The sequence below is a fragment of the Anabrus simplex genome, chromosome 5, assembly GCF_040414725.1.
Source record: "Anabrus simplex isolate iqAnaSimp1 chromosome 5, ASM4041472v1, whole genome shotgun sequence".
Classification (NCBI taxonomy): domain Eukaryota; kingdom Metazoa; phylum Arthropoda; class Insecta; order Orthoptera; family Tettigoniidae; genus Anabrus; species Anabrus simplex.
In genome coordinates, this window is record NC_090269.1 from 96,718,474 (window position 1) to 96,735,086 (window position 16,613).

Genomic DNA, 16,613 nt, shown 5'->3' on the forward strand with positions numbered 1-16,613 from the left:
GAATCTTTGTTTGATTCTCTTCTTGACTAATCTGATGTCTGAGCTGATGTTGTTCTTGTATTTGGCAGGGTGTGCCTTGGCTAAATGTTGATTCAGTCCCTTGTAATTTTTCCCACAGCACAGCCTTGAACTACAGATGTGCATGTAAAGGTCTCTATTCTTAAGAATTTTATTACTCAACGCACAGGGGACTAAATAAAAAAATATACTATTAATTTTATTATTATTATTAATATTATTAATAATAATAATACTGCAAAGGTGCATGAAAAATAAAAATAAACATGCATGAATTTAAAATACAAAGTATGAAGTGTCAGAAAAACTTCCTGTTTGCAGAATATCAAGCTGTCAATTTCAAGCATTATTTAAACTGGTACATACCAGGTCGATATCGTCGCTCGATCATTGACGCCTTGAACTCCCAGGTATTGGTCTGGACATCGTAACGTTCCACTTTGTTTGTATTTTCGGTAGAAGCGTGCCAACCTCCTGTGAAAATTGTTGAAACATGTTCAAGCCAGAAAGATCAGCCTTTATTCCCAATCAGCACCATGCATACTATCTGGTAATACTTAAAAAAAAAAAAAAAAAAAAAAAAAAAAAAAAAAAAAAAAAAAAAAAAGTAAGTTCAAGAGGATGTTTTCCCAATCTTGACACACACACACACACACACACACACACACGAAGATTATGCCTTTCAGCATTCAGTCTGCAAGCTCTGTGATTTAACCATGTACCTTCACAGCCCTCTGTTTGCAACTAGCTCTGTGACCTTGTTTAGTTCGACATCTCGTATCTTCAAATAATTAAAAATTGAGTCAACCTTCGTCACATTGCTCTCTCTCGTCGCCACAAACCATTGAGTACAGGTTGCTTTGATTTTGGTTATGACCTTGAGTTGCCATGTTGTGTGTACCTGTAACACTACACCACAGATAGCGGAGTCAGAATAAATCGGGTGGTTTGTGTGGGGGTTTAAAACAAGTCTCGCTTCTGACAGTGGCAGTTCATAGATGAACAAGTTAGAGGGCATTCTAGGTACTGATTCTCGAGTCACAACGTCCCCAACCTCTAGTATCGTGGTGTTGGATATGACAACAAGACTGGCCTATTAGTTACTTAAGGAACTCTGAATGCCCACCAGTAATGTCATGATTGGTAAACCTTTCACGATTAGGATACCAAATAGCATGTTCCAATAAGATGAGCCCTTACTGCAAACAGTAGTGACATCTTAAGGGATGCGTGGATCCCAGACTGGCTTGCCTGCTCTCCTAGTTTGCCTCTCATAGAGCATTCCTTTTCAAGTGGTTTTCGTAGATCATAAGAAAGCATTTGATTCGATAGAGATGTGGACAGTGCTTTAAGCAATGGACAAAGCACATATTGATTCCAGGTATTCTAATCTCATCACATACATACCCTCTTGAGACCCTAAGTACACAAATGTAAACTTCCACTTCTTATTTACTTTGTCATAAGCTGCCAATGATGTGTGCATTGTGAATAATACAAATTTGTAAACCCCTAAATTTATTACAACTACTCAAGTAGCAGCTTACACCAGAACAAGACTATACTGGAGAGAAATGTTCAGTTACATTAAGATGGTGGATAGACACAAGATGTCTTTGGGTGAGTTAACATTTTCAATGCTTTCTGGTTGTTGTGAGCTTCAAGTATTTTTCTCATATCTTCCTACTTGATGACTGCATTCATTACACATTTTTTCTTGCAGTAATACTTTCCAAAATAATGTATTGTATTTCACTGCCAATAGGTAGGGGTGCTCCTATATGAAAATGTATCACAAGCGTCCTTGAAATGAATACCCTTTCTAAACAGTAGTAGCAACTGGTAATTAGAAGTGGGGGAGGGGCAAAAAGAATTTACAGACAACAAAAAGTACTCAGGTTTGTCAATAATAAAATAAAATAAAAGAACACATTAGCTGATAAGACAACAGGGCTTGTAGAAATTGCTTTTTTAATTTTTTTTTTTTAATAATTCCTAGTTTCAGGTAGCTGAAATTGAATAAAAATGTAATGTTTTCTCCACAAAGTGGGAGGGGGGGGGGGGGGGCAACTGCCCCTTGACCCCCACTCCCCAATTGCCACCACTGTTTCTAAAGCTAAATCTGAGTTCATTAGGCCATTATGTGTGAGAAAGACAATAACTGAATTTTAGTTGCACTTCATTTGTTCTTGGGTCTGAAAGAGGATGCACAAACATACCACTCTTCATGTTAAAATTGAAGAAAACTGGGCCACTGATAAAATTCACAAGATTGGTGTAAAGTGATACCGTTTCATCTACGCTATTCACCTTCACATTGGAAAACATATTCAAGAGACTGCTGTGGGCTCAAAGGGCATCAGCATTGATGGTACCTACCTGAGCCAACTTTCTTCACTGATATCTTTTTTACCAGTAGAAGTACTGAGGAACTGGAAGTGATGCTGCATGAACTCCAGGAAGTCTTGCAAGCTGTAGGTCTGAGGATTAACCTCAGTTAAACAAAGATTATGAGCCCAAACAACATGCATTCTGGACAATCAAGTACTTGAAACTGTTGAGAAGTACCTGGGACACATTAAATTAGGAAGAGATCACCGGATGAATCGGCCTCACCTAGGCAGTTTTTGACAGGCTCAGCTACATTCTGAAAAATTTGCAGGTGCCAATGAAACTCAAGAGGAAAGTGTATGACACAGGCATTCTACTAGCCACAGCATATAGGCTTGAAACATTTACTTTCAGCATGAACAGCAATGGCCATGATCGTTAAGGCGCTGAAGTCTAAAAACGGTCTAACACCGAGTCCCGTTGGTCGAAAAAATTTTCACCATCAAAATGTTGGCCGGCAGGGTAGGGGAGGTGGTGGTATACAATTTCTAATCACTAGATTGCATGCCAAAAGCCTGGATTAAATTCCAAACCTCTCCGCAGTGCTCATATGGAGTGAGGGCATATGACGCTGTTGATGGTGATTCGTCCGTCGGATGGGGACATTAAGCCTTGAGCAGACCCCTTGGTGCTATTCGACAGGAGTAGGCTATGTGCCGGCACCGGGTTTCACCCTCTCCCTACTATCATATATCACGTCATTCATTTCATCTCTCATTAACTCCTCTGATGAGGTTGACGTCAGGAAGGGCATCCGGTCATAAAAAATCGCCACGACAAATTCATCTCACCTCATACCCGACCCCGTAGGGAAACGGGACAAGGGTTGGACAAACATGAACAGCAATGATCACCTCAGAGTCTGTCAGAGAGAGATTGGCGATCAGCCTGAGAGAACAGATCCGAAATGAGACCAGGAGGAAGACTAAAACTGCCAACGTGGTAGAGAAAGTAGAGGTGGGCAAGCCATGTAGCAAGGAAGACTTCAAAATGGATGAAACTGTTAAGAAGGGTGTCAGCACAGATGATGTATCTCGTCATACCATCATCCAATCAGAAATTTCCAGCAACTCGCACAGCATGTGATACAGGCATTGCAACAAGTCCATTAAGATATCTGGGGACTTTCTGATTCTATGCCATCATGAATAGGCAAGTGTATCCATGCCCATAGGGCCCCACCTTACTTTTTCCTGCCACAATACTTTCAAGGTGTAAATTTCTTCCCAGGTCAGGTTAGATATCAGCAACTGAGTGATCCTTAATAAACACAAATTATCCTGTCTGATCTTCTCAACAGATTTGATAAGACTGTAACAAACTCCAAATTTCCACTTTCCTTATTATCTCTGCTACCAGTATCCTATTCGGGATTGTAGGCTCTCTCAGTGGCTTCTCTGTGAGGTTGACTACCATGTATTCAAAACCTACACATAATTTACAACCAGGACAAAGAATATATTAGTACAAATGATTGTTGCTTCAATCAGCTGTCCAATGTTGACTGAGGAACGGGAAGAAGAAAAGTGTCCTAGAGTTATCATAACCTACTATACATTCCCAGTGACTGCCTAATCCCTATAGTTCTGTTTCAAACCTGGGAGGACTTAGTCTGGTGATGATAGATGTATCAACATTTAAATCAACAAGGCTATTAACATTCTTTATGTAAATCATCAGAGGAAAAGAAAGAATTCTGTACTTTGGAAAAGACATCGTCATTATAGAATTTTATGCCTTTCAGCATTTCAGTCTGCAAGTCTCTGTGAATTAACTAAGCACCTCCACAATCCTCTGTTTGCAATTAGCTCTATGACCTCCTTTAGTTCTACACTTATCTTTAAATCATTAGGAACTGAACCTATTCATCGTCTTCTTGGTCTCCCTCTGTTTATTTTTTTTACCCTCCAAAACCAAGCCTATTATTTTCGTAGGTAACCTATCCCCTTCCACTGGCCTCGCAAGATCTCACACCGAAGACAATAACTTACCTCTTAATATTAATAAATGTAAAACAATTAGACAAAACATTAGTATCAACTATCAATATGAAATAGAGGGCAAACCACTATGTGTACTTTGTGAAATACATGATATAGAAGTTACATTTATCTATGACCTGAATTTTAAAATTCATGTAAAAGATATTGTCAGCAAATCTCACAAATGTATGGCATTTGTTATCAGGGATTCATTTAGTTTTTCTTACAGGAAAGACTTATCTAATATTGTATAATGTTCTCGTAACATCAAAACTAAAATATGCCTTGATTATATGGAATCTGTACACTGTAGAAATACTGTATGTTGATCTATTTCAGAAGTGTCAAAGAACATTTCTCAAGTATGTTTAATATATGAGATTTGGTTATTACCCGTACTATGAATTGCGTGCTCTAATATTCAAAGCTGTTGATGCCAGGGAACTGTCACACAGAAGAAATTGTCAGTCTATATTTCCTTCATAAAGTAATAAATAACAACAAATAAAAAAGATATTTGTGACCAGAGTTGGGACAGCTGTAGGGAAGTCATCAAAATCTCTTCATTGTATTTTGAAAAACTCATCCATTGCTCTAAAAGAAATTGATTATGCTGTATACTTATTGTCACAGGTGAACAATATAGTGGAAGTGTTTTTGAAGACTTTATTTGTAAAGTATGATATAATGTTTTATTTGTAATGACCTAACCTGTACTGTGTAATATTTGTAACATATGTATTTGTAAATAGCAGATTTCAATTCTGTACTTACTGGAAGTATTTAGAAAATTGTTGAGCAGGGTGTGTGCCTTTTGTGGGTTATGTTTTCTAGAAGGAATTTTCTAACTATTCTGGAAATGGAAGATTCGCGAACGTGTGTATTCGAGAATGTTAGTTAAAGTTCGCGACGGGAGTAGGAATTGTGATTGGTGAACCTAGGAGGGGATGGGCGGACTCATGCATTCTGATTGGCTACTCCAAGACCGGGGTTTTCTATATATAGTGAGCGAGGCAGCGTTCGTGACAATTTCGGTCTTGTCTTGGCCTGATCTGCCTTTAGTTTGTGTTGGTCTGCGTCGTGTGCGACGCCCTACTTCCGGGATGGCGCACCTTCGGGTAAGCACTCTTACTTTCCGTTCCGGTTAAAATTTCCGTAATGTTTGGTTGCTATTTTGTATAGGAGTCTGCCCTAGCCTAACCCAGATTCGCCAAATTAATTATTTACGACGCCTTAGCTTTTCTGCTGGGGTTCCCGGTTTGTTTTCGAGGCATTCCCATTTCTTATTTCACTAAATATGTAGATTGTAATTTCATACATTTACCTCGGGGGTTTGCCTCTGGTAGTTCAGTGTCTCTTGATGTACGCTAGATTTTAGGAGAGTACATTCGCTTCACTGTAAATTGTAATTGCTTTTACGTTGCTTTTGACCTACTAAATTGCATTGTACAACTGCTTTGGTAACTAGATGTATAGATATTTGAAATTTTGAATTTACAGAAAAGCATTATCAAAGAACCTTTAAGTTATGTATATCACAGAACTTATAGTTCGTATGTTGCAAGTTTGGTGGATTTCTTTTCGGAATGTATTTGTAAAATTTTCACTTGTAAATAATATTTTTCAAATTTAAGGATCACGGCGAATTATTTCGGAATCTGCAACCTAAGCCATGTCCATGCCCTCAGTAGGTCGTACTTCCTTCCATTTTCCTGGTTCATTGTCCACTAGTTGATCCTACTGATATTTCGTATTATGTTGTTGTTGGCAGAGATCCACGTAGGCCAGCTGATGTTTCTCTGAGTGTATAGTGTTTTCTGATAGTGTGTAGTTGCTCTTACTTCCCTCCTTTATTGTGTTTAGTACTTGTTTTGTGTAACCACCGTAGTAAAGGTTACACTTATTGCTTTAAAAAATCAATCTATGGTGTCAAAAAATTGATTATTTTATTGTTTTGGAAGAAAAAATTATTATTGGAACTCTTAAAAAACATTTATATTGAAAAACTTCTTTCCTGGTGCAAAATTGTTATTATTATTATTATTATTATGTGAAAATTTTGTTGTAACTGGTATTTGCAAGCGTTAATGTTTTACTTGTGAAAGAGTGTGTACCTACACGTGTCGTTTTTAGAAGGATTTTTCTAGTTGCTTCCTCTTACGCCAGAATTAGATCGTCAAGAATGAAGAGACCTCATTGGTCAGATTAACAAGGATTTTAATTGGTGAATGTGAATGTCAGGAGTAAATTTTATTGCCTTATTGGCTACCTGGTGGTTACATAATTTTCCAGTTTGTCGCTCCTTTGTGAGAGCAAAGTTTGTTTCCGTGTCTTTTAACTTCTGACCAGCCTAGAGGGCGGACGCCTGTCCCACTATCTTCCTATTCTTTTTTGACTTAATTTAAATGTAAATGTTTCTTTTGCGTAGGAGTTTACCCTTGATACTAACAATCGCCAGTTAATCATCGATATGACTTAATTTTTGGGACAATTCCCTTTTCTTTCGTTGAAACTCTGTTATGTTCATGTAATATAATTTCCTCTGGGATTGCCTCCCGTAGATCTGCGTCCCTCAATTTAAGCAAATTAATCCTATGCTCCATACTGGAAGCGTTCCTAGTATGGGAGCAAGTTAATTATGCCTCTGTGTTGAGCGTTTCTGTTTTTTTCTTAGTTTGGTAATGTAGTATGCAAATCTGCAAGCCCCATTAACTTCCATCTTATAATTTTATTTCACTTTGTACTTTCTATTGTCCCTTTTAAAAAAAGTATTTCTGCAAATGGCATGCGGCGTATACTATTCTTCCTGTATTTTAGGAAATTTGTAAGTTACGTGCTATGTAGCGTATTTTATTTACAGGCACAGTCAGTTTTTTTAATATTTTCATTCAGAACATGTCTTGTTTGTTTTGTATGTAGATTTCGCTTTGTACTGTACCTTTATCTTCCTTTTGTTAGTTATTAAATTAGGAGTTTGAAGGTGATTATCATGTACCTCTTCTTTCCCCACAATTCCCATCGGCCTCGTAGGGTGTCCATGCCGCTTCCCACATCCTTTCATAACTGTCACGTTGGTCTACCTGTTGCTTGTATTTTACACCTTCTCGAGTATATGCTTAAAAATTCATGTAATTTTTAAGATTCATTAATATCATGTGTTCATTATGTTGTGTAACCTATGTGAGGTTACATTTGGTAGCAGAGCATGTGTTATGAATGAAGGATTGGTACATGGTAATTGACCCCCCGAGCTAACCTCAAAATGAAGTAAGATGGTAAGTTTCATTTATATTCTAATCTTGTAAAATTTTTCTCACTACCTTTCATGATGTCTCAAGTCGTTCTGCTCACATTGCGGTAAATGTGAAAAGTGTAATGTAATTGATGTTATTTTTCCTTATAGAATATGTAATTACTGTTTGTACATTCCTAAAGCCTGTTTATTTGTGTTTTCATCATGGTTGCTCGCGCTCAATATTCACGTCCCGAGGGAGTTGCCTAGTATCTCCATATAAGGCATCTGAATGTGTTTGGCATTCTGTCTGCGATGTGAAATCTGTGTTTTGCTGTTTTTAACCTGTAATTGCTTGAACGTTGGAGGAAATGCTAAGTCACTGTCCATAATATTTTATTTCAGTTTCACTGTCCATTTTGTTTAAAAGTTTTGTCTGTGGTAAGCCTTCTGCTAACCGAGTGAATATTTTAAAGCTATATCATCACACTGCGTGTGCCGTTTTCAGGTTCTGGAAGTCTTCTGTGATAAATTTCAATATGTGTTCATTAATTTAAAGTGTTCTTGATCCATGTGTTTCAATTGTAACATCTGCGTGATCACTGTTGCTTTAGGCTATGTCGTTAAATTGTGCTAAGTACTGTACTTCCTGTGTGGCCTCACACTTATCTTTCAAACAGCTGATGTACGTATCTGTTGAAGACAACTGACTGCTTGACCTACTTCGAGTTTGCGCGCACACTTTACACCTTAAAAATTAACTCATGTCATGTTCTTGTTCTTGTTCTTCTTCCAGATTTCGTAATTTCAAATTTGATTGTCATACTGGTTATCATGTAAATGTTAACAAGTCTTCAGTATGGAGTCTCAATGGATTTTTTTAAACATCTAATTTAGTAAAGTTTGAGCAACAATTTTAGGTTAATCTTCGTAATTCTTCCGATTTTTTAAAATGTTTATGTTGTTTGGCAAATCTGGTGTTTCAGCAAATTATTTTGCAAATTTCATTTCTAGTCACCTGCTGTGTTTTATTTGGTATTATTGTTTGTATGAGTTCATTTATCATTTTCTGTTACATCGTGTTTTGGCTCAGTGTTATATCTAAATTTCTTGTCATCAACCTTGTAACATTTCAGGTGTTTTATTGCATTTCAGTCTTCTACTGTACTTGGGTATGATTCTGAGTAAGTATGGGATTACTTCGGGTGTTCCTAGTCAGTTGCTACATTATTAAACCAGATAGAAGATTATGGGGTCTCTGAATCTGTTTGAAAATTTTCCTACATCATCTGTTGAGCTTTTCAATCGTGCAATTTTCTATTTCCTTGTCCTTTATTTTTATTATCCCGCGTATTCCTGTATTTACTAGGGAGGGTTCTATGAGGACTTGGATAGTCTCATAGGATGACACGATGTTCACCAAATCTTTAGACCAGGTTATGCTGAGGCCGTTATGGCAAATTTGACAGGTTATGGTTGTGCACATGTGCCTCGACATATTTGAAGTCTGGCGTTCATCTGATATGAAATTCTTTTGTAATCTTTTTTTTTTTTTTTTTTTTTTTTTTTTTTTTTTTTTTTTTTTTTTTTTTTTGTATTAGATGGTTAGATGTAGGATATTGTCCATTAATTATTGTGAACTATGTGCTGGGAGGATTTTCTTCAAACGTTTGGTTTCCGTATAATTACCCTGAGCTACTTATTTAATATACATCGCAGGGCGGTAAGAGTCGTTCGTCAGTTATTCTAAATTCATCATAAATTTTTGTGGTAAATTTGATTGCCATAATTGGAGATATATATTCTCTTGGCACAGGCCAGAGTAAAGTGTAGCTTCCACCGAAGTCCCAGTCTCATCCATGGCTGTGACAATATGGAAGCAGCTGGGGTATGGGTGGTGCTGAGTAATGACATTCAGAGCACAACTAGTGCATCTGAGTGTTATGAAAGGTGTTGCTCATAGGGTCAGTCGTGCTGCAATAGCACTTTCTGACCAAGTGAGGAAAGCAATGGCAAACTACCTTACTCCTCGTCTTGCCTAGTACGCCTCATTTTGGTGCTGCCATTGGTTTTTGCAGTTTCCTTATAACCGCATAACCTTTGGTGGTGCTATTTGAGGATCCAACCAGCCTCTGGGCTGATGACCTAACAGACAGACAAGGTTCAGTAAAGATCTTTAATAAATAATCCTAAATTACTTTATCCTTATTTAAATTTGTACTGTCTTTCTTTTCATCAGTTTCAGAATCACTGTGTCTTCTAAATTAAATGACTCAGTTTGCTCAATTATGGGGTGCTGTGGGCTGAGGAAGATTTCTAAATTTGGTGTCGAGCCTTGTCATATCTGTCCATCCATATTTGTAAATATTCAAAATATGGTGATGTAATTTTTGTTTGTCTTGGGTGCATTGGTAAGGCAAATGGATTGAGACGTAGGACTTAAGGTGCTGAGGGTTTATCGCCCTCCTGGGAGTACGATACTGGTCCTAAGGCAGTCTCACGTAGTGTGATGAAAACAAGTAGTATTGAAGGTTATGTTTTGACTTTTTCTTCTCTTGGTACTTTTTGATTTGAGGTCATCGCACTGGTATGTTTGTGTGTATTGTATCCCTGTATTGTTGTTTGTTGGAGGATAGATATTCATGGTAATCGTGGTGTGTCATGCTGTGATCTGATATTTCCTGGTATGAAAGTGTTACTTGTGCCTTTTTATTTTCTATATCAGTTAGTCGGATTCTGGTATGTGCTCTCTTGAACTATTTTCATTTTCATTTGGATACTCCTCTTACCTGTAAATTTAATGTGATCTTCAATTCGGTATTCAAGTTAAATTGAATTTTCCTTCTTCCCACTCTGACCTGTGATTGTGTTTGCCCTATTATGTCTTCCCTTTGAAGTTCCTATCTTTGTATATATGACATGATTTACACTTATTTGTTGCTTTCCATTAGCTGTCACTATAACAGTCTTTTCCAATGAACCAGAATTTAACCTGTCACTAACAGTAAGCATCGTGTGCCATTGGCAGCCATGTAAAACTATCATCCACCAGTGTGCTGGGCACAGAACAGCACAGTTAGGAGAGAGATGAGGGGGGAAAATGGTGTGAAGTCAATGGTACAATGACAACTACCAAGATAGGATATGGCTAGGACAGGGAAGAAATGGGCCATAGCCTTAAGGTGCAGCCCCAGCATTTACCTGGTGTAAAAATGGAAAACCACAGAAACCCATCTTCAGGGCTGCCAACAGGGGCATTCAAAACCATTTCTTGAATGAAGGTTCACAACTTCGTCACCCGAACTGCACAGCCAACTCGCTCGGTGTAATTTACTTACTAGCCCCTCCACTTCCTTGCATATAATTTTGTTTCCACTATTCTTGTTCTCCCCATGAACTTGGTTGTTTGAAATTTCAGCAATTCCTTTTGCAATGAGAAGATTTTTGAAATATTTCTTCAATCTGTCTAGTAGCTCCTTGAGCATTAAAACATTCAGTCTTTATGGTCTGACACCATGGTTAGCTGGCTTGAGTACCGTTGGCAGAATAAAATTTCATCATCAGAATGTTGGCCCAGCAGGGTAGGAGAGATTATGGTATACAATTTTTAATCACCAGATTCTGTGTCAAATGCCTGGGTTTTAATTCCAAACATCTCCAGTATTCATATGGAGAGAGGGCATACGACACTGTTGATGGTGATCCATCTGTTGGAAGTAGACCTTCTTGGTGGTATTCTACAAGAATAGGCTATACGCCGATACCAGATTTCATCCTCTCATGACCATTACCACCACCCCCAGATGTACAGGTCACCTATAGGCATCAACTGGAAGCACCTGCACCAGTCCTTTCTGGAGGCTACATGACATCACATTTGTCCAGTGATTCCCTTGGATCTACTAGAGCTGGGAAAATGAGGAAGTGAACATGAATTGACCAATGGACTTATCATGCTTGAAATGAACTATACAAAGGGGTGTACACACAGCTCTGTAAGATGATTCTTACAACAAGCAAGGACTCTAGGGATAAACCTGCTCCCATTCTCATCCGGGACAATCATTTGTACGAAGTCCGACTCGTTGGCTGAACGGTCAGTATACTGGCCTTCGGTTCAGAGGGTCCCGGATTCTATTCCCGGCCGGGTCAGGGATATTAACCTTAATTGGTTAATTCCTACGGCACGGAGGCTCGGTGTAAATGTTGTCTTCATTATCATTTCATCCTCATCACGATGTGCAGGTCACCTACGGGCGTGAAATAGAAAGACCTACACCTGGCGAACCGAACCCGTCCTGGGATATCCCGGCACTAAAAGCCAAACGACATTTCAATTTCATTATACGAAGGAAATTTCTTATGTAAGGAGCATGAGCACTGTCAAATGGGTATACAGCCCTCAACTTACCAACAACATAGATATAACCATCAAGGACACACGCAGCTGAACCACTGCGAGGGATAAGCATTGGTGCCAGGTTCATCCATGTGTTGGTCCTTGGATCATATCTCTCGACCAGCTCTATACCATCACCATCCTCGAGGATAGCACCACCTGTAGGCAACACAAGTCATATAGATATAGTCTTCAAACACAGGAGTACTTTCCTTCAAACAACATTGGCAATTTACATTGGTAAATGAAATTGTGAAAGATGTTCCCTCACATACTAAACAAATTAACATTTCAAAATTATCAATAGAGCTTAAAGCAATTTTACTGTTAAATACACATAGAGACCAAAGACTATAAATTTTCAGGTAGTGAAGGACATATTTTAAGATTGTAAACATAAGGAGACTATAATTATATGATATTTATAAACAAGTTTTATAAATACGTCAAATGGACCAAATTTTAATTTTTTGTACTTAATAGAGGTTCAGATGTATTCAGGTATATCAGTGTACAATAAAGTTCACAGTGAACCTGAGCAGTCAAATTAAAATTTTCCACAAAGATCAACATGAACTATAAACCGAATGAAAGATTGTTACATTGTAATGTAAATAGAGTTTTATAAACAAGTCATATAGACTGGTTTATTTATATCATATACACAGGTGAAGTAATATATATATATATTTCTTTTTTTACAAGTTGCTTTACATCGCACCGGCACAGATAGGTCTTATGGCGACAATGGGATAGGAAAGGGCCAGGAGTGGGAAGGAAGCATCCGTGGCCTTAATTAAGGTACAGCACCAGCATTTGCCTGGAGTGAAAATGGGAAACCACAGAAAACCATCTTCAGGGCTGTCGACAGTGGGATTCGAACCCACTATCTCCCGAATACTGGATACTGGCCGCACTTAAGCAACTACAGCTATCGTGCTCAGTAATATATATATTAATAAATTGGTTCATGGTGTGGGTTACTGTAGTCATGTCCTAGTTCATGAACCATGGGCAATGGCTGAGTGGCCTAGTAAGTGGTCCTGAGAGTTGGATACTAGTTGCTACGGAATGGGAGTGGGCATCTCAGGCATATTCTGAGTCATGGCCTTCCTTGTGCTCAGGCGGCTAAGGCTATACAATCCACCAGTGGAGAGAGAGATCCTCACTTGGACTATGTGTAAGTAGGGTAGCATCCTGCTTCATGAATTTACCAAGCTCGGAACATTTTAAGCAAACCTCGGATCTATGGGAGTAATGGAGTCCCACTCCCACCTGACAGGCGAGGGACTACTTGGTAACAACTTGGCAAACAAAATGGATTTCGATGGGGAGCATTACATTACATTTTCGATGGGATTGATATTGGGTGAATTGTCTGGCCAAGGGAGCACTTCAAGGAATTTGTTCACTATTTTTAATGTGACACATGGTGCAAGATATTGTTTAAAAACATTATGAAAAAGAGAGAGAGAGAGAGAGAGAGAGAGAGAGAGAGAGAGAGACTGACTCTACTCTGCTTTGAAGGATCTGTAGGTTCATCATACCCTTAACAGAGTATCAGATTACAAGAAAAATCCTTGGTAAATATGCCCAGAACATCACTTTTGGAGGAGTATCACTTTTAATCTCACCCACCCCAAAATTTATGGATTCAGCCCCTAATATCGGTCATTTTTTATTTTTTTTACATGTCACTCCCTCCCTGCTTCACCCCTAGGGGTGCTAGATGTGTCTTACTCCCAACAGTATTTATCTCCAGAGAATGAGAATGATTAAAGTGATACTGTATGCGACAAGTTTGGTCTTGATTGAAATAATAACATTAAGTTATTTATTAGACCACCTGATCAATACAAAAATTACATGTAAAGTTTGGTCTTTCCGGCTCGCAACCAATCCATTAAGACAAGAATAATTTTATCTTGCTCGCATGTTGTCAATATCAATGAAGGTCAAGGTCCTGTTTTGTTTTTTAAGTATTTGACAAGCAGCTATATCAAACCAAAGAAAGATCGAGGAGGACCATGAAGTAAGAGCTCCCAATAAATAACGTTTTCCGATGCATCAATCTAGAATTTTATGCAGATACAGACTCTTTTAGCAAATTTTTCATTATATGTTTTGTACTGTTAACGATAATCTAAGATTTGAATTGATATTTGTATTTTATAAGGTGATACATTTAATGTTTTAAAATCATTTAACAAAAACATTTCAACTGTTATTAAAGATGTTTAAAATTATGTTAATGTGTCAAGTTAAGAATTTGGGATTACAATGATGTAATTAACCCTCTACTCGAAAGACCTCTCTAAATAACACTTAGAGTAAGATCGGTCTCGGAGACTGGGCTTATTTAACTACTGACACCACGTAAAATCCAGGTATGTTTAGTTGATGATAATATATTACAAACCATAAAAAACACATTTTACAATAAATTAGTACACTTTAAGGGTATTAACAGGTAGAGAAAATGGTCACATTGCTCATGACTACTGGTAAAGTACAGTGTTATTTTACAAATTATTTTTATGGTGATATTATCCTTTCACTCCAATACAATTAGCACTGTAACTGACAACAGTTACCTAGATCTTATGAACAAGATCAGCAGATTTTTGAAGGAACATTCCAAACATTTTGCTTTTGCACATCTAATGCACTTGTATGCCGTTTTCCTCTTCTTCTGGTATCGACACGTGCTGTAAGTCTTGGGCCATCTTCGAGGTTAAGGACTTCTTGAATATTGTTCCTCAATTTAAGTAGGAAGTTTGGTATGGAAACTCATTCGGCAAGACGAGGTTTCACCATTTCCATCCCAAGTTCATGAACAAAGTCAAACCTCTCCACAATTTTGTTCCCTGAGTAACACAAGCATAGAATATAGTTATCGACCATAGCTATATTGAACAAAGAAAAGAATACTGCCGTGGGCCATCGTCAGGTTCTTCTATTCGATGAATAATTTGCGCACTTCATGTAAAGTGTATCCGCACCAGATTTAGTTGCATTGTAGTAACTGTTGATTTCTTGCATTCCATTTTCATCTTCACATCTGCTGTGATGCATTAGTGAAATAAAGATTACAGCTCTATTCTTCTTTGGAACAATAGACAACAGTGTCAAGTCCTTAGTAAATCCATACATAGCGGAATTAACCTTTCTTGAAGGTGATGGCTGGAGTTCCTTAGGAATCTCTCTTTCGTTTTTCCTCACAATTCCCACGTATGATAATCCCCAATTTTTTAAAACGTTTGCCAATTCCACAAATGAAAACCAATTGTTTCCTGTTATATTGCGATTGCTTTTCTGCACAACCTTTGTAACTCTCAAGACGGACTGCGTTGGCTTTCCTAATTTACGTTCTTCACCTGTAAGACCTATCCCATCAGAATCTTTACCTGTATAAATATAGGCATTATACAGGTACGAACACTTAGCATCTGTTAAGCACACTACCTTTATTCCTTATTTTCCTGGTTTCTTTGGCATGTATACTTTAAATGGCTATCTACCCCTGAATGGTATAAGCATCTCGTCGACACAAACATTTTCTCCCAGGACGAACAACTTTTGGCAGTTGCCCAAAACTTTCTTGAAGAACGTAGAGATTGGAGCCACGTGATCTGTCTTCCTCCTGCTTTCTCTGTCTCTAAGAGTCGTCAAAATGCAGAGCGAGTAGAAGGATCTCAAACCTCTTCACTGACATTGTACACCGAAAAATTGGATGTCCTGATGGTCCAGTAGTAAACAAAGAGTTCATAATTTTGCGGCCTGACTTGAAAATGGAATATGATGCCAGTAGTCCAAGAAGAGCTTTAATTTCAACAGAATTGGTATCCCTGTAATTAGAAAGATTTGGTGGATTTTGAATTTTACCCCATACATTTGACAGTTTTTGGTTTGTCCATAGAACAATTTCATTAATCATATAATCATCCAAAAGAAGGTTGCAGATATCAGTAGGAGCTGCTTTACTACCCGAGGCTTTAGCAGAGGCAGTAAGACCAGGCAGACCTCGAATAATATTGTGTGCAGGTGTTTTTCTAGATGAGTTTGCGGCTGGCTGTACCAAACAAATTTATTTTTACCTAGATATACATTATTGGTGTTAGCAGTGTCAGGTGAAGCGGGTGTGGTTGTTATATTTTCATCTTCACGGCTGGCTTCGTCAGAGTTCAGCATTTCTTCTTCTAACACCTCGGTGTCTGAATCAGATGTTACACTCTCACCTGTATTGCTGATGATGAAATGTGGATCTTGGTCAGAATCATCAATCTCCGAATCTTCCACCTCATCGTTATCGTCTTCCAACTATTCTCCCAATCTTGCGCGAAAATCAACATCTGTTGGCCTCGTTGCCACTGCAATACAGCGAGAGACATTTCCCATGTCTGTGAAATATAATAAGTACAATTACCTAAGAGAAATCTCCCTCAAATAGAACTTACAGCTATGTTGTATTTGATAAATACTATGCTATACGACATACCGGTCTGTAAGACTGACAAGTTTAGCACGGAACAATGACACACTTGACAAATAACCCCGATAACAATGCACTAAACAGTTTTGAGACAACAAA

At 38.0% G+C, this 16,613-nt stretch overlaps 1 protein-coding gene across 4 annotated transcripts in view; it reads right to left on the reverse strand.

Annotated features, from left to right (window-relative positions):
- LOC136873792 (kelch-like protein diablo) overlaps window positions 1-16,613 on the reverse strand; it is a 273,434-nt gene that overhangs the window by 79,919 nt on the left and 176,902 nt on the right. For 3 of the 4 annotated variants that reach the window (XM_067147027.2, XM_067147028.2, XM_067147026.2), the window contains 2 exons: window positions 12,035-12,181; window positions 385-492 (listed from right to left, as the gene is read on the reverse strand). In XM_067147027.2, the coding sequence (XP_067003128.1) occupies window positions 385-492; window positions 12,035-12,181 (255 nt within the window). Of the gene's footprint in view, window positions 1-384; window positions 493-12,034; window positions 12,182-16,260; window positions 16,423-16,613 lie in introns of those variants that run through there. The other variant, XR_010860175.2, reaches the window with a different exon arrangement.